The 18,540-nt window shown below is 44.4% G+C and overlaps 1 protein-coding gene across 2 annotated transcripts; it reads left to right on the top strand.

Moving 5' to 3' along the window:
- Positions 1 to 1,413: 1,413 nt before the first annotated feature.
- On the top strand, positions 1,414 to 16,684 carry antxr1b (ANTXR cell adhesion molecule 1b). Of its 2 annotated transcripts, none has more exons than XM_080018459.1 (18): positions 1,414 to 1,764; positions 4,102 to 4,173; positions 4,733 to 4,804; positions 4,915 to 4,996; positions 5,116 to 5,149; positions 6,114 to 6,193; positions 7,168 to 7,236; positions 7,349 to 7,429; positions 7,558 to 7,618; positions 7,816 to 7,914; positions 9,355 to 9,424; positions 9,705 to 9,783; positions 10,700 to 10,795; positions 11,073 to 11,114; positions 11,355 to 11,450; positions 12,802 to 12,969; positions 14,094 to 14,174; positions 15,676 to 16,684. In XM_080018459.1, exons 1-18 carry the CDS (start codon positions 1,610 to 1,612, stop codon positions 16,051 to 16,053), a joined length of 1,815 nt encoding a protein of 604 aa, XP_079874585.1. In that variant the 5' UTR covers positions 1,414 to 1,609; the 3' UTR covers positions 16,054 to 16,684. The 2 variants fall into 2 exon arrangements, with proteins under 2 accessions (XP_079874585.1, XP_079874586.1); XM_080018460.1 differs by lacking the exon at positions 1,414 to 1,764 and adding an exon at positions 2,869 to 3,022.
- The last annotated feature ends 1,856 nt before the right edge of the window (positions 16,685 to 18,540 follow it).

Below are 18,540 nucleotides of genomic sequence, written 5' to 3'. Positions count from 1 at the left end.
AGCGCCTTCGTGTGCTTGGACTATAAAAGGCACTACGGTACAGTATGTGCTGAATGCAATTAAATAATGCGATTAAAAAAAAAAAAAAAAGGCCTGACAACGCCAACAGAGCCACCGGGCTCGAAGTGAGTGAGTTCTCGAAACATTTCGGACTGAAAAACTTTGGGCTTTCATATCCGCGTGTACAGTATATCTCTGTTTTAATAATGTTTTTTCTTTAGTGTTTCAAGAACAACAGTGATGCTTCATGTCGAAGACCTATGGGAATTCCTTCAGATTAAGGACTTATTTAGTAGCTGTTTTGATAAGGTCATTATTTTGTAATTTAATTCTTGATTTCTAAATTATCAACCAATTTTTGCACCAAATATTCTTACCTTATTTTTCATTTCAGGAAAGTCTACAATATTTTATTGTGATTTGTGTGGTTTCTATCGACTTGTAATAGCTGTATAAAGGAGTGTAAGTTATGGGGGGCGGGTTAAAATGTAGTATAAATGTAAAATAAAATAAAATAAATCAAATAAAAAAAACTGAGAAAGTGACAGATTTCCAGATGAGGGCGCTGTTGTGCAGGTACATATCTTGAAAAACGATTTTGTAAATTAAACCTTAATCATTGCATTATTTACTGTATCCTACATATTGTATGTATCACTTGTTGTAACAACATACTCGATGTACAGATAGATATGTAAGTTGTGTCTGCGTGGACAGGCTGAATTTTCACACATGACTTTTTGCACAGTCATTTAAAAAAAATCAGATATTATTTAATTTCTATTCAATCGGTGTTTCTATTTTCTCACTCTTCTTATCGTTCTTATTGTCTTCACCGCTTATCATTGTTTTTATTGGTCTTACTGCCTTTTAATGTTTCAAACTTTCTGACTTGTATTTTTGCTTCCTCCAACCCTGACTGCAACCAAATGTCCTCCCTGGGGGACAATAAAGACTTCCAGTTGGGGACCCAGACAGGAAATAAAGGTATGTTTAATTCCACAAGGTTTTCAAAAAATAATGTTTTTCCTATGTTGAATGCTGTATTTAAACTTTAATAAGGTCCCATGTTTGGATCATTTGAGGGGCCAATGGGTTTGTTTTATGTAAATGGTCAGCAGAAAGTTGCTGAGTTCCATTGTTTACCACTGAGCGGCACTGATACCTAGTATAAAAAAAAAACAACATAAAATTATAAAATAGGAACTGACATATCCATATTCGATGCTCCAAGCTTTTATAGGTCAGTAGATAAAAACAGACTCAAAAAGAACATAATACTGACTTTCAACTCTTTTTTTTGCATGGGTCCTTCTGCTCATAAAACAGATGCTAAAAGGATTTAGGGTGAAGGGAGATGGAGCAGAGCACTGTGAGTCTCACTCCTCCTTTCTGTGCTGTGGAGATGGGAAACTGATCCACAAGCAGCATTTTACCTGGACATCTGCCTGAGGAGCACGGCCGGCTGCACCATAATGCCCTGAGAGTCAAAGGAGGAAAAAAAAACAAAAAAATCTCCAAGATATTGTTGAGATTATTATTATTTTTTTGGTTTGGCCCACTTTTTTTTTTTTTTTCTTCTAAAGTGTTGGGAGAAACACTTGGGGTGATGTCCCATTGCTGGTGCTCGCAGACTTTGCTTAGTGTGGAACTGGGAATACTGGTGCTGGTCCTGGTTGCAGGCAACGCAGAGCAGAGCTATGGAAGCAGGGAGGCAGGCTCTTCCTGCTATGGGGGATTTGACCTGTACTTTGTTCTGGACAAGTAAGTTTCCCCCTCTCTCTTTCTTTTTCAAAAGGAATGTCAGCCCATTTGGGGGTTTGTTGCATGCAAGTGCCTCCATCTGAATGATAGATTCGGACGCAGACAGCTGCAAACGTCATCCAAAGTGGTGTCAGGAACCTCCGCAGACAAGCTGATCTGCAAGAAATTGGTTTTCACTTTTTGACGTAACTCTCAACTTCAGACTCAGCAAGTTGTTGTTGCAACACAGTCCAAGTGCGGTCTCCTCTGTGAAGTCATCTGAAGAGCCCAGCAGACCATAAAGACAGCACATGTCTTTATGCTTATATATGGCAGACGGTATGGTCTTCAAAGGAACCGTGAATGCTCCTCAACATATAAGAAAATGTGTTACTATATTCCACAGGGAGCCTATTCTATACAAACAACAATCCCACCAGCTGATTCAAAAATATTCCTCAATTATAAGTTAGTAGTAACTAGGTGCTTAAGTGGTAGAATTAAACAGATTAGAAAAAAACGATCAGATGAACTCATGCCCAAACACCTATGTCGCATGGCTGCAAAAAGTCAAATTGTGAGGTTATTCAATTATGTAATGTAAAAAAAACGAACTGGTGTCATAACAGGCGTTCATAACATCATAACTCTGTTGTTGTGGAATTTGCAGAATGCCAATGTTAATAGGGTTCACAAGATCAACTTATTTAACGCATGCCTATCATAAAGTAACCGCAAGGTATTTTAAAAACAACCGCGACGAATCATCCAGACCAACTCAACTTGTTGGCCTTGATGTCCTCTGCATCCTGGCCGTGATTGGTTAGAAGTGACTTTATTCAGATGGTTGATCCTAGTCACCCATAGTCCTGATCCCTAACCCTCCAAAATGAAGATTTAATAGGTTATTTCAATTGACATTCCTTAAAGAGAATGAACTGAATATGCCGACAGGGTTGATTTTAACTATTGATCATTTAAACAAGCAAAATTTGAACCAGTAAGCATAACTATAAGTTGTCTCACACTGTTACGTGTACAAGCTTTTGATGTTTGTCTGTCGCCACCACGTGGTCATCGTCCTTCTCAGCCACGGCCATCTTCTGCCACTATATAAACACCATCGTGACTTGCCGTGCTTGTGTTGTGTGCACGGACCAAATTTCAAAGCTTCGATCCGAAATGAGTTCGCTTCGGCCGTGCATCGCGGGTTGCTTTGTGCATTTCAGGCGCAAGACAAATGAAAATCTCTGGTTTTAAAAGTCGCTGCCACTGATAAGTAAGTCAAAGCGCACCCCGCGGCTCCCCCCCTGGCAGAGTGCTTTCATGTTCATTTGCATTTCTGAAGCATCCTTTAGACGTCGCTCTTGTGAAATTCTAGCCGCTGTCAAATGGAAAAAAGACAAGTGCACCTTTTTGCCAAATGTTTCTGTCCTTGTGTCTATGAAGCCCTCCCTCCATTAGAACCAGATGTTCCAGAGAAGAGCTTTTGGCTTCCTGCGCCCGCACTGGAAAGCCATATCACGGAATAACTGGGAGCAGAAGGGAAAGAGACGAATAGGGGGGAAAAAAACACCTTGTTTACCTCGAGAAATTATTTAATTACCATTTAATTATTATCTGTATCGTGTGTAGGCTCCGCCCGCTCAACCATTAGAAACCCGCCTCTCGTTCGGATCATTCAAGCAAATAATAATAATAATGTGGTTCATCAACTTAGAGCATTTGATTCTTCAGTGGCTGAGTCACTGTTAATATCCTTCTAATCTGATTGGCCGGACGGCGATTGTGAAATCGCCCTGGAAGAAAAACACGAGCACTTCAAACCTGATAACAAGTTGGAAAACAAAAATAAGGCAAAGCTAAAACGAAAACCGAACAACCAGACGTTTGCCGTGAACACAAACACACACGTTACCTCACCAGTGCATGCGTTTGAGCGACGGACAGGAATGCTTTCTTAACAGGATCCACATTCTTTCAATCGCGTGTTTGCTTTGTGCAATTACTACATGGACGCTGGTCAAAACCATCCGCCTGATCCACGTGAATTCCCCGTATGACGCTTTAAATCCGGTGTTTTCCTTATACGAACATGTGATTCTGTCACCTGAGGTTAGGGTCTAGGAAATGCACGTTTCCAAACGAGAATGTACTTTTCACCGTCCTATCTGTCGCCTATCTTAAACAATAGATGCATGAGTGGCCGGTCAGCAGCTCGCGCCCCGACTCGTTCCCTCCAAACATGTGGTTTTGTTTCTGCGACGCAGCGCAGAGTAATACTTTCTGACAAGGCCTCGCGGCGTTTGGGTCCGTGACCGAAATACTCCTGCGGGGTTGTCCTTCTTCTTCTTTCAGGTCGGGCAGCGTGCAGTATCACTGGAACGAGATCTACTACTTTGTGGACCACTTGGCTCACAAGTTCCTCAGGTGGGCACGCTGTACATTCAATGGAGTTCCACAACAATTTGATAGTGTTAGGGATGATGGTCAAGATGAACCCAAACGCAGGACACACGGTTTTAGGAGTGTATACAGGGGTTTAATGTGATGTGACGTGACACCAGACACAGACAGAGGGAGCCAGAGCGGGACAGAGGGACCTAGAGACAGAGGGAGCCAGAGAGGGACAGAGGGACCTAGAGGGAGCCAGAGAGGGACAGAGGGACCTAGAGACAGAGGGAGCCAGAGAGGGACAGAGGGACCTAGAGACGGAGGGACCTAGAGACAGAGGGAGCCAGAGAGGGACAGAGGGACCTAGAGACAGAGGGAGCCAGAGAGGGACAGAGGGACCTAGAGACAGAGGGAGCCAGAGAGGGACAGACGGACCTCGAGACAGAGGGAGCCAGGGGAGGGACATAGGGACCTAGAGACAGACAGGGAATCAAGGCAGGAGAGGATCGTGACAGATAGTGCATTACCGAATGTAAGCCTTCTGGACCTTAAAAAACCTAAAAGCTCCCCTTTGTCCCGTGTCTCCTGCTCCAAGCCCTCAGCTGCGAATGTCCTTCATCGTGTTTTCGTCGGAAGGATGGACGCTGATGGAGCTGACCGAAGACAGGCAAGGCACCAAACACCACTGAAACGAGTCCACTAGCACCGCTAGTTCCATTCTGCACTCACTCTCTCCGCTCCTAACTTTTTGGGCTCTGCCAATGTCCTCATGGCCAGGGAGCGGATTAGCGCTGGACTGGAGGAGCTGCGCATGGTCCAGCCGGGCGGAGACACTTTCATGGACAAAGGCTTGAACCGAGTGAGTCGTCTGGTAGTCCAATAGGAAAACCGCTCAGCCAACAGCCTGGCATTGTACCCCGGAGTAAGGGTCTATAAAGTTTTACAGCTGCTCAACCAAGCCCTTTTTTTCCCTTTCAGGCCAGTGAGCAAATCTACTATGGCACAGGGGACGGTGAGTTGAGTATTTTTCCCGTTCGCCACCCGGTTTCTCACTTTCTGCGCCCACAGTTCATTAAAATGGCGCCAAAGCATGCGCCCCCCCATTCTACCAACGCGAACCCAGTTCTGGTTTTGGGCCGGTGCCGGTCAACTTGCGAACCTTCGGCTGTCAGAGCCGGTTTTGCTTTTCCACGTCGTCGTCGCGTCGCTGTGTACGTCTGTATACCTCACCGCTTTTCCGCCCCCGACGCAAGCGGTTCTTGGTTCCGGACCAGCCAAGAGCTGGTGCCGCTCTGGGACCAGTTTTCCTGGCCGAGAGCCGGATTGTTTTGCTGTCGAAAAAGGCGACGAGCTGCTCCGTGATTAGGCACCGGCTCCGAACCGGCCCTCGAAATGCCTTGGTGGAAAAGGGCCGGCATGGTGAGGCCAGCAACACTGGCACCAACATGAAAGCAAAGGGCACTTACGTCACATTTGTAACTTAAGGAATAATGTACAGCCAGTCAACCCTGACAGCAGGATCAGGACTTAATTTGCGATAAAGGCTGTTGTATAACATCCCGCACATTACACGTCCACCTACTACATTAGAAATTACATTGAGACACTGAGGAATATTGATTTGAAATTATTTTATAACTATTATGACGAGTTGACCGAGAAAAGCGGTCCACGGTAACGCACTGTTCGCCCGGCAAAAAAACGTTGCCACACTCATGTCTCGGAAGTCGCAAAGTTATTAACATACAGCGTCCATAATTTGGAAGCAATTGACAGCTGATTGCCGCTGTTGACCAATCAGAAGGAAGCATTCCACGGAGCCACGTGCTGGATGTTGGATCCTGGATGTTGAGCGGCGCCCCCAACGCTGTCGCTGAGGCCGAGCCGTTGTTTTCGCCCGCGAGGGATCGCTAAAGCGTCCTATCTTGTCTCATTTCACGAGTGCATTCCCTTGAACCCCCCCCCCCCCCCGTCAGGTTACCGGACGGCCAGCGTTATCATCGCCCTGACGGACGGAGAGCTGAGGGAGAAGCAGTTTGACCTGGCAGAGAGAGAGGTGGGCGAGAGAACGGCTCGCTCCATAGGGGGACGAGAAGTTCCACGGTCGCCATGGGTCGTCCTGTCGCCATCTTTTTTGGAAGGGATCACGTAGGCGAAAATATATCAAATGTACGTACGTGGAGAAAGGGAGGGGGGAAAAGGAGGTTTCAACGCAAGACGGTTGCGGGATTTTCGGCGGCAGTCTTTCATTGAACGAGACGTCGGAGCCGTGTTTTAACTCGGGAATGAGGACGATTGACCTTCACAATCCATGTGAGTGACCCCCCTCATACAGAGGCTTGCTCCAGCAACGTGACGTCAGCTTCACATTCACTATTACGGACCGACACACTCATGCCGTTCATCCATTTAAGATTCTGAATCTGCTTAGAGGAATGTGTTGTGGTAAGAAATGTTGCATTGTTGTACACACAATTAGTACGGAAAAAGCTTAACTGCATTAAGGATTTTATTTATTCATTCATGAACCCTAGGGTTTAATAAATGAAATAAAAACAAAAATTGCCAAAATAAAAACAAAAATAGCCAAGTAAAAAACAAAAATGGCCAAATAAAAACAAAAATAGCCAATCAAAAAACAAAAATAGCCAAGTAAAAAACACAAAATGGCCAAATACAATACGAAATCTATGCACAGGATTGGTCAAGTTAAAAGGCTATCTCAGGGCCTAAGTCCCGGTATGGTTGTTCATATGACTGTGGGTTTAAATTGTAAATTTATAAACTTTATGCAATCAATAAATATGTTTATAATACAGACATGGATAAAAATAGATGAGTAGGTGAGTATGTTATTACTAAATGATAGTGTCTACAATGTTATGACAGTATTATTACAATATAAAGCCATAAAGTAGTTATTTAAATGACTTCCTTCTCTGCATCATTATCATTTCATCATGAAACGTGTATTTGATATAAAAAAGTTATATCTAGCTTATTGTTATTGCCCTTTTGTCCCAAACCTAGGCGAGCAGAGCCCGTCAGCTGGGAGCCTCGGTGTACTGCGTGGGAGTGAAAGACTTCAATGAAACCCAGGTGAGTCAGTCCGTTAAATAACCAATAAAACGAACCCAACCCCATCTGTTTGTCTGACTGCTGGCGATCCACAGTTTTCAATATATGACCAGTACGACTTTTTACTGGACAGCTTTGGACGATAGCCGACAGCAAAGACCACGTGTTCCCCGTGAACGACGGCTTCCAGGCCCTGCAGGGAGTCATAGACTCGGTATGAGGGAGTTTACGTCCTGCGACGGGAAATTCCATACGCATATTCTTGCCCTGATATTTTAACACAATATCTTGATTATTACGCTTCCGGTGCGGCGTTTCTAATTTGATATGACCCCGCTCCAGATCCTGAAGAGATCATGCATTGAGATCCTCGCCGTAGAGCCCTCCAGCATCTGTGAAGGAGGTAACGTAAGGTGCACACGTGCAACAAAACGCGCGCGCACACAGTATGTATGACTGAATACGCTGCTGAATAACACAATCTGGGTTTGAATAAGCCAAACCCTGACCCTAATCTAAAACCTTACGCAAAAGACGCTTTTTTAAAATATGCATTATTTACCCGTTTTACTTATTTTTCCTTGTGTCGTACCACTCCAGAGTCTTTCCAGGTGGTGGTGAAGGGAAATGGCTTCCTGCACGCCCGCGACGTGCAGAAGGTTCTGTGTAGCTTCCGCATCAATGACACCATGACCCTGAGTGAGTAGCGTCGCGTTCGATCCAAGGATCCAGTTCTAGGATCTGTCCATGATTATCTGACGCTCAGTGGGAACGCGCGGATGAAAGTCCTCGTTCGGAATTTCTTGTTTTCCTGTCGAGGCTTTGTTGTGTCTTTTCGAAAAATGTAAATATGTGCAGGTCTATTTTTGGATATAATTGTCTTTGCATGGTTTTCAAAGCTGTGCTGGCTTTCTGTTTCTGTAATCAAGGTTCATGGTGAGCGCGTTTGGGCAAAACACACAACTAAGGAGATGACCAGTCGCCTGTCTTGCACTCACTCAGTTAAATGGATCCACGGCTGGGAGTCGCCCGGTTCCACCACAGTGTTTTACTGGTTCAGCTCTGTCACTGTGCATTCTAACAGTAGCTGCTGGATGCTCTTTTTATTCTTCATATACAGTACACAATACATGTTCCTGCTAAAATATAAGTTCATAAGATAAGACACAGCAAGACACTTTGTTAATCCCAGTGGGGAAATTCAGGTATTACAGCAGCAAAAATCAGTGGAAGAGTATAATGGAATGAACTTATCCCTTTCATGACTTGCCCTGTTTTTTTAGTTACTTTATTATTATTATTATTATTATTATTATTATTATTATTATTATTATTATTATTATTATTATATGTTTTTAAATTATATTTACATATTGAATTCAAGTATTCATTATACTTGAATAACTTTTATAACTTTTTTGTCTTTCCAATCATTGCTCTAATGTGGTTTTTCACTCACTAACAGCACTAACAGTGACTAACAGTCACTGTGTCAGCTCTGGAGTGTCGCACCAAACAAACTAACTGTGCCAATAAATACCCAAATACAACATCAACGGTGAAGAATTTCATTAATATAGAATAACTACTTAGAAGCCTTTGAATTATTTTGGGCCAAGTTGGTTTGGGCGAGCAAACCGGCATGATGGGTAGTAGTGGTGGCGGCAGGGGCGGTGGTGGAGGAGGAGGGTGGGTTGGTTGGGGATATAAATCCCTTGTTCGCCCCAAAGCATCGCCACCGTCTCCATCAGCTGGTGGAACATTTAGGGCTTCTCAGATGTCAAAAGAAAATGTGGATTCCATTAGTGCCGAGTGGCGTCCCTGCAGAAACACAGCAGACACTCGCTGAGCCAGGATAAATAAACCGCTCCGCTCTCCTCTCTCCTCCGCTGCATTTTCCACACGGAGACGAAGCCCAACAACCCTGTGACAAAGAGAATATTCTGAGCCTGAAGCGGTTGAGGGGCAGATTTGCCAACATTTGTTGTATGGCCGGTTCCTTCTTTGAGCTGTTTATTGGACACCTTTTCGTCGCATTCATGTTTCATGGTCTCCAGTTATTATTATTATTATAAGGGCATGCATATGTTTATCAGAGCAAACCTAATGCTGATAATCTGTCGTGCTGTCGTCACTCAGTGAAAAGGCCGTTGGTGGTTCGAGACACTTACCTGCTGTGTCCAGCTCCTGTCTTGGAGAAGGAGGGGACGTAAGTGACTATTTCCAATATTCCACTTGACGCCGGTGCAGGTGTGGGTGGCAGTCTGAGAAAAAGCTTCTGAAGTGAAATCAAGATACAGCATTTTATTTATATACTTGACCGAAAGGTCAGAAAAAAAAAAGGTCAAGTGAAGTACAAAAAGGATTGATCCCGCCGGTTGATCGTTTCCTTTGCAAGTTAAAAAAATGACCTTAACTGTGATCTAAACTAAAGAGAAATTAGACTTTCACAAATTTCACAAATAACTTCTCTCTTTGTCACCTTCCAGCTCTGCTACGCTCCACGTCAGCATGAATAACGGCCTGAGCTTCATCTCCAGCTCCGTCACCATCACTGCAGTCAGCTGCGTGAGTAGGGCGTGCAAAAGAACTCCATCGAGTCTCATTAAAGACCCCATCAACACCCTCCCCCACGCCATAAGCTGCGGCCAAAACCGTGAAGGCATCACGATTATGTAGATAACTTTGAATGGATGGCTCCTGCAGCCTCCTTGATTAATGGCTTCCACCGAGCGGCCGTTCTGCTTAGATAAAATTTAGGATCCTGGCGCTTGTGACGGGGTGGTACTGTACAGTACGGACATTGGCTAAATGCCTCATAGAACCGAGGAGGAGGGAACTGCAATCTTCACCTGTTGCTCATTCTTATTTTTTTGCCCCTTGACCGGGGGGGTTGGCTGCTGGAAAATGAAGCCGTTTGGACCGAGTTCACAGCAGGACAGTTATACCGTTATGCTGATTCCATGTCTGAAGGCAAAACAGACTTTCTCATCAATCAAGGGTTTTTTCTGTCCAGTAAAGCAAGCAAATTAAGTACTCCTGTGAGGCTGATCTCAGATTAGATAACAGCTTTCGAACCCAAGAGCATTTTGATGATCCGCCGCCAATGCTTATCCTAACTTAAGCAGATCCAGAGACGAACATTCTGAAAACAAAGAAATTGCCAAATATACAAAAAAAAATAAAAGCCAAAAAAGGCCTAATATACAAAAAATGCCAAATAAAATATAAAAATAGCCAAATATTAAAACATATATATATATGTATACATATATATATACAGAATATACAAATACAAAGAGGATTTTAAGTGCAGAGACCAGTAAAGTGGCAAATTATTTTTCATCCTATGGCAGTAGCTCCAATTATAACCCTCTATCCCTGCACAGCATGCACAAAACCAGTCAAACCACTCAGATGTAATGCATCTAAACAAAAATCTCCTAAATAAGCATTGTTTGTATTGTTTGTTTCTTCCCTCCAGTCCGACGGGAAGTTTGTGGCCATCGCGCTGCTCATCCTGCTGCTGCTGCTGACGGTGGCTCTGCTCTGGTGGTTCTGGCCGCTCTGCTGCACCGTGGTACGTCCGCTATCTCAGATCACAATACGGCAACGCTCAAATACTAAAGGACTTAGAACAGCGCTTTCGGTTAAAAATTGGCCCTTAATGCCTGCGACGTCAAAAGTGATCGATTTTTTTTGTCGTTGTGTTACATTATCTATGTTATTGATGTTTTTCTGAACGCTATTATACTAACTTTTTATTGCATCAAACTAATAATACATAAAGCTCAGCAGAAAAAAAAAAAGCCAAAATCTCCGCGGTGTGAACAGGCCGGTTTGTTTTCTTCTCGCAGGTCATTCATGAGCCCCCGCCCCCAGTGATGGAGGATTCTTCTGTACGTGCTTTAAATTGGTATTTTAATAGCAAAGTGTATATATGATGTAAATACGACTGTTATTTTACCAAAGTACTAGATAACACACTTAAACGATTAAGATTAAGATTAAATTTTCACATCATATCAAATGTACTTCCTGTACAACGGAGTCTCTCCAATCCGTTTGTAAAAAATGTACATAGGGTGCAACGTCATCCTCTTGTAAAAGTGTCAGGTGTGTTTCTGGGTCTTCTCCAGGATGAAGAGGAGGACGGATTCCCCAAGAAAAGATGGCCGACAGTGGACGCCTCGTACTACGGAGGCCGCGGCGTCGGGGGCATCAAGAGAATGGAGGTACACAGAGGGGCAACCGAGATGACAGTAATATTACATTCATGCTCATGGGTTAAATGGCAGCATTAAAAAGAAATCGTATATATATAAACGTATATGGAAATATATATTGTATATACAGTATATGTATGATTTTTTTGGGGGCATTTATTTTTTCACAGATGTGAAATAATAAATGTATGTATATATTGCTACTAAGAACAGACAGGTCCAATGCAAGCAGCAGTGCAAGGTCGGGCAGGAAGGTTGAACATTTCATACAGTATTATAGAGGATGTTTCAATCCACACCAGAAGGTCTTACGAAGACTTTCTCAGAGTCTCAGTTACCCTCGCCGTGCCCCCAGCATCAGCGCTCCGTTTCGATACGAACCGGACGGCAAAGGAAGCAGGAAGTGGAGGAGGGGAGAAGTGTGCGAGGTTACAAGTTCACTGGGCTGCGTCCCACGCCAGGGAGACGCGGGAGTCCGTTTCAGAGAGATTGGCGGAATGCGGAGAGAGAAACCCGGCGGAAGAGACCGGCGGGGGCCTGGCGTGGGTCATGAGGACGCCGGGATCATTGACACCGGAAGACACGGATGCTGGTGGGGAGACGTTGACGTGGTAGACCGTTATCCGTAGACCCCGCTTGGCCAAAAAAGTGGGAAACCGCAAAAAGGGGGGGGGGGGGGTGTCTCGGGGAAGGTGAGGGTGAGTGCGGTGAGCGCGCAGAGATCCTCCTGGAGAGGTCAACCACGCGGGAGATTTACAACACGGGCTTTTTTCTTTCCTCTGAGAAGTAAAAACAAAAGTCAGCAGCGGAGGAATGTCAGAAGATTAAAGACTCCGATGGAGGAGCCAGTAGGTTTTTTTTTTTTTGAGCAGAGGCAAAATATAATCCCGGGTTTAGCCGAAAAGGAGAATGTTAAACTAGAATACTGGAATTAAAGTAGTTGTGCGTGCTTATAAGGATTCACAGCAATTCAAGACTGTATTGGAAAGTTTCATCATCAACTGAGGAAATAAGCCTCATATTAAGCCATTCACAGCATCTACAAATACTACATTTATAATACTTACTGACAATAATTTTGTTATTATTAATGAATTATTAATGATTTATCATTGACAAAAAAGGTATAAACCACAATAATCACTCTTTTGCCCAAACTCTATGAATGAAAGAAAGCTGCTCTCCAGATATTCTCTTCTCTGCCATTTTCAAAATCAAACGTGAAATCGCTCCAACACGGGCTGCAACAGGGTATCTGTTATTGATTAACGATTGTAACTGGCAACACTCGGTCTCGGGGTTCGGGATCGGCGTGGGCGCGGCGCTGTCTTTAACTTACCCGAGGCGTCGTCCTCTGCAGGTCCACTGGGGGGACAAGGGGTCCACAGAGGAGGGGGCCAAACTGGAGAAGGCCAAAAACGCCCGGGTGGTGATGCCCGAAGAGGAGTTTGAGCTGTTCCCTTCACGGATGTACAACAACGGCATGCGCAAGCCCACGAGTCCCCACAAGTGGTACTCTCCCATCAAGGTGAGACGACCGCGCCTTCTCCCATTCATTCGGCCAAAACTGGCGTGTTTTATTGCCGCATCTGTGCAATCATCGTGGGAAAATGAGACCAGTGTGTTGAACAATTTATATTATTTATTACCTTGTACATCTTGCAAATAGCTCTTATTTAGAACGACGTCCACAGCTCAGCGCTCACTTTTCTCTGCACCACAATGAGAGTCGGCTACATCCTCGTCTTGATGCCCAGAAACATGACTGCTTTTCTCTACATTGCCAAAAAAATAAAAAAATAAAAAATACTCCTTAAAGTGCCTTTCAAAGAATCACAATACGAATATAAGAATTGTACTTATTTTTGACATAATTTTTTTTTTTATATATTTTTATAAATACTATTTATACTTTAACGCTTTTTTAGAACATGTCTCTGAAGATGAGGGCAGAATGGGACATTTTTAATTGTTTGATTCCATTTTATTACGTCTATGCCATTGGACTTTACTCGTCGGCTACGTCGGGTTTTTATCGTTAAAAACTCAGGTAAGGCATGCTTGTACACGGGAGCCTCCGTATACATTTATGAGTGCAGGTTCCAGCTCTTAACGTATTCCAGATGCATGACTCCACACACTCTCATCCTCCGTTTCGTGCGGCGTCCGTCCTGTCACACGCCCCCCCCCCCCCCCCCCCAAAAAAAAAGCGACGCCCGGCTTCCCGTCTTCCTGCGAACCATGTGTCACGAGGGAACGGCAAATAAGAAAATGCATTCTCGTCACGTATGAGTCGGCAGTAAATAGGCAAATAAAAGCCAGACGTGAACCGGGATGACCTCCGGATGCGAGGTCCATCGAGCTTGTGATATTTCTCCGAAAACATATTCCCTTCCCTCCATCTTTCCCCTTCTCCGTGTGATGAATTAGGAACACGGAGCCCCGACACAGACGTGGAAAAGTCAAGCTGTTATTCCAGGATATTTCCTTTCGCGCTACATCCAATCTATTTTTCTACGGCGCAGGAGCAAAATGGCCTTGTTGATTTTGGGAACGAGCGTCGATTACGGGTCAGGTCTCAGGTTATTATTTGGGATCGGCCCTATCAACTCGATGACACAATCCTCTTTTTTCTTTTTTTGTTTTTTTTAGGGCAAGCTGGACGCCCTGTGCGTGTTCCTGCGGAGGGGCTACGACAGGGTGTCGGTGATGCGACCGCATCCCGGCGACAAGGTGAGGGACGCAGAAGCACCTGATGCGAAAAAAAAGACCACGGTCAACGATCCCATCTTTAGTGGATTATTATGGGAACACGGCTTTTAGTCCCTTAAAAAAAAACACAGTAGGAACTGAAGATAAGTTCAGTCTCAATGCTCCTGATTTTCAAAAATGATCACCTGGACCTCCGGCTTGCAGGAGCTGTGAGGTCCAAGTATTACACGGCATATAAGCTCATTCTGTATATACATATATATATATATATATATATATATATATATATATATTGATATTATCCCGGGGTATAAAGAATGTTTTTTTCCTGTTAAAGTCATTAAGAGCAGATGATATCCACCTCTCCTCGCTGCTCCCAGCTCTGCCACAGCTCCCTTGGCAGGCGTGCTATATCCTTCCATGACACCCTCTAATAGGACTAGTGGAGGCATTTCCTCTTTCCACTTCTTGAAAGCTCTGCCCCGTCGGCGCTGCCAAACAATGCCGCACCACAGTATTTTCGGTAGGGAGCGCGCAGCCGTATCTCATCTCGACTCGGGGAATATTTAATACATACACGCCGCAGCCGGAGTCCAAGGTAAATGCAGGGCCGTGAAATATGATCTGTGATCGGTAATGGTTCTATAATCCTTTTTTAACGACTTAAAGTGGAAATCCATAGGATGGTCTGGTGTTGTGGTGTTAGGGAGGGGGTTACACTACCAGTACCAGAAATTCCATTTAAAACGGTGACATTTGTTTGGCTTTATTCTCGTCTTCCCTCTAAGACGGTCACTGTCTATTCTCGAAAGTTCTCCTTGTCATGATCAAGTGATTTATTTTTTTTTCTTCTTGCTCTCTTGAGGTTGCGAGGATATTTCCATCCGAGTGCGCTGTCGTTTTTTTGGGGAATGTTCATCCATATCGACGGACCACAACTGGCTGTGCTGCTTTATAAAATTAAGCGCAACTTCTTGCACGCGCCCGATCTTTGCGTTCTCGCCGAGAAAAGGTGGCGGGACCCCGCCGCCAATGGTAGAAACGGCATATAGAGGAGCACGTGCATCACGCAAATACATTCAATGGCTATTTCGTGAATAGTGGCAGCTAAATTACAAAGGAATTAACTTCAAATGTGGGATTTATTTAACAGAAAATCTTACTGATTACCACTTTAATTTTCTTTGAAAGCGGCTAGATTAAATTTTGCTTATTCAAATCTAGTGAAATGCCGTTCAAAGAACTGCGATGAAATATCTCAATTCCGCAAGTTATTCACTTCACTTTAATTCACGTCACTTATTGCCCGTGCCCAGTCTTTGCATTCTTGCCAGGAAAGGTGGCGAACCCCGCCACCAACAGTGGAAACGGCGTAGTCGGCGTAGTATGCTGTTTACATACATGCATGACACAAATACCCTGAAGTGACAGCGAAATAAAGTATAAAATAAAGGATTTCTCTGACAAAATAATCGGATGGATTACCACTTTAAAACACCGTCTTTGCTCCCGTGGTTCACAGGGCAGGTGTATCAACTTCACTCGGGGCAGATCCTACCCGACTCCTCGCTACCCCATCTACAACCACCCGTCCACGCCCATCTACACCCTGCCTCACAGCTACACCCGCCACTCCTCTCAGGACGTCTCCTACTTGCCGCCCTCCCCGACCTCCATGCTTCCGCCTCTACCGTCCACCCCGCCTCCGTCCTCCGTCACCCCTCCGCCGTACACTCCGCCCCCGAACAGGGCGCTGCCTTCGACCGGCCATTCCACTCTTCCTCCGTCCTTCCGCCCGTCCACGCCTCCTTCCCCCACGGGTTCCTTTCCGCCTCCGCCTCAAGGGCCGCCCCCCGGCCGAGCTCCGCCTCCGTCCCGCCCTCCGCCCAGGCCTCATTAGCCTCTTAGGGGGGTCACCTTGGGAAACAAAACAAGATGCTTTAAAGGGTTTTGTCTGCGTGGAATCCTCGGGGGGAAGCTGAGGCTTTTTTTTCCCCCATAAAATTTCAAAACGCATTCCAGAAAAGCAGAGATCGAAGGTGTGATCGATGCCGGAGCCGGGGCTGTGAGACCTTCACGTTGAGTCGTTCTCCACAGTTTGGTTTGGGTCCTTCGTCATCGAAATGAGCGGAGTTTTGAGGCGTCCCGTGTACTTTTTAATGACCCATCATCCAAGCCTTGCTTTTATTCATTAAGTAAAAAAGTCCCTTAGCTGAGGTGTGCTTATTTATGAATTTACGAAGTGCATCCAGTTTCTAGTATTTATTCTGGGGAATTTCTAAGGATCCTGATGTGCTAATGACTGTTATACACTTGCATTATCTCTTTCGCCAGGTTTGGACTTTTCACCGCTTTGGGAAATAAAATACATTAATCGTTGGGGAAAAAATAGTTAATGGAAATGCTCAGCAACCGACTGGTGTGTTTTATACACTTATCCCTGGTTGGCATCTCTACATATGTTATGCTACGTGATGTAAAATTAATATTTTTGTGAATGGATTTTAAAATAAATGTTTGAGTATATCTCCTATGCTGTGTTTTTATATTTTTTTGTTGAGAGTTTTAGTGTCACTGGTGTCAGCTCATTCACCACCAGCATCTCCTCACTGGTGTTACCTGAGGAATACTGTAGATCAGTGTTGCCATTTTTCAGATGAGTACCCCCTTCAATAGCATTGGGAGTAAAAAAATAAAATTAACATAAATGATGTACTGTATGTGCGTCATATGTGTTTTTTTTCTGAGTATTCCCTGCAGTACCCCAAAGTACCAAAGGGGTACGTGTACCCCCCATTTGAGAAACACTGCTGCAGATCACACCCAAAAACTTACCTCATTGTAAAATTATCTAGTATTGTCAAATCTATATATCTCATATCATGTAATATCAGAGGTGCTTATGCCTAGATCATGATAAATTACTATCAGTAGGAGCGGAAATATGTCTACGCTGTTTTCCAGAGGAGAGCGACAACTGCAATAGAGTTGGAGGGAGACAGGTCAATGTGTCGATTATTTATTAAATGAGGGGCATCCATTCTACACTAGCGCATCTAGTTAATCTCATATTAACTGTGTAAGAGGAGCTGACTTCAAGTGTGATCAAATAAAGAGTGTGGCAGATCCCCCTGCCAACCGCCACCCGAGTGGTGTTTTCTTGGCCTCCGACACAGACACACAGGCAGAGATGTTGCAAACACACCAATTTATTGTAGAGAGTGGGCAAGATGTAACAAGCCGGGAGCAGGTGGAACATGGTCTTGACAGAGGCTCCTCCTGTGTGTGTGTGTGTGTGGGGATGGGTGATTTATCTGTTGCTCCTTGATTGCTCTGATGAGCAACAGGCGTACGGCCACACCGATGCCAGGCCCAATCACTTAGACCCAAGACACCCCCACACCACAAAGAGAAATGTGTTGTCATTTATAGACATAGTTTATTATTTTATCCTGTAGGACGGGAGCTGACTGTAAAGCCCATAATGAGGTCTATATCCACCACATGGCATTCAAACTGCCGGCAGCTGGAGTTCATCTCATTCTTTCTGCTCACACACAGGATATCACACGAGTTTAAAAATGAATAAATCATCCTATAAAACATGAAGCTAGTTTGACTATTAGTACATGTCATATCGCGTCATGGTGTATGCTTTGCAGAGACTATCCAGTACATCTACAGCGGCTTATACAAGCCTTACACAATGCACAATGGTGGGTCTAGTGCCTTGCTCAAAGGTGTCACAGTGCTTGTTGATGGAGAAGAGAGCATGAACCCCCTATAGTACTATGATTGTCTTCAAGGCAAATATTGCACATATGCAATTATGCAATTCCACATATACTGTATGTACTATTCAGTAAAGTAGAAAGCTGTGAAGTATTTTCATTTAAACATTTCCTTTTTAATGGCATTATCTAGGAGGTACCCACAATCTATAAAAAATAAGTGTACCAAGTGTAATACTGCGTACTTCATACCAACACAAGTAACTTCAACCACACACACACACTTTTTTTAACCTTAACTTGCATTAGTCACAAATCGGAGAATACGGGGCGGTACGACGCCCACGTAGCCCAGCCTTAACTGCAATATCCGTTATTCTTAAACCTTTTTTAAGTGTCTTTGTTGTGAAATGAGACGGATCCAGACAAAGTCACAATCCTGTGGGCAGTGAGCTCATCGGGGGCGTGGCCGTGGAAAGAGTTGGAGGCAGAGGCAGTACAGGCCAAAAAGAAACAAAAAAAAACAAAAAAAAACTGATGCCACGCAGATCCGCACGAGGAGCCTGTGGAGCCGCGCAGGGAGATGATTTTCGATTACAGTTAAACTAAATACTAAGACTTCCACTGGGACTTCTGGGTCGGGTCACGTGTCAGTT

Source organism: Zeus faber, assembly GCF_960531495.2.
Source record: "Zeus faber genome assembly, chromosome: 17".
NCBI classification, from domain to species: domain Eukaryota; kingdom Metazoa; phylum Chordata; class Actinopteri; order Zeiformes; family Zeidae; genus Zeus; species Zeus faber.
The sequence above is the reverse complement of the archived record's forward strand: the minus strand, read 5'-3'. Positions and strand labels throughout refer to the sequence as shown.

Bases quoted from the DNA above. Each gene is read 5' to 3' on its own strand.
- antxr1b (XM_080018459.1), top strand. From the start codon at position 1,610: ATGTCCCATTGCTGGTGCTCGCAGACTTTGCTTAGTGTGGAACTGGGA. The intron at 5,150-6,113 runs GTGAGTTGAGTA...CCCCCCCGTCAG, and splicing joins CTACTATGGCACAGGGGACG to GTTACCGGACGGCCAGCGTT. The intron at 7,915-9,354 runs GTGAGTAGCGTC...GTCGTCACTCAG, and splicing joins CAATGACACCATGACCCTGA to TGAAAAGGCCGTTGGTGGTT.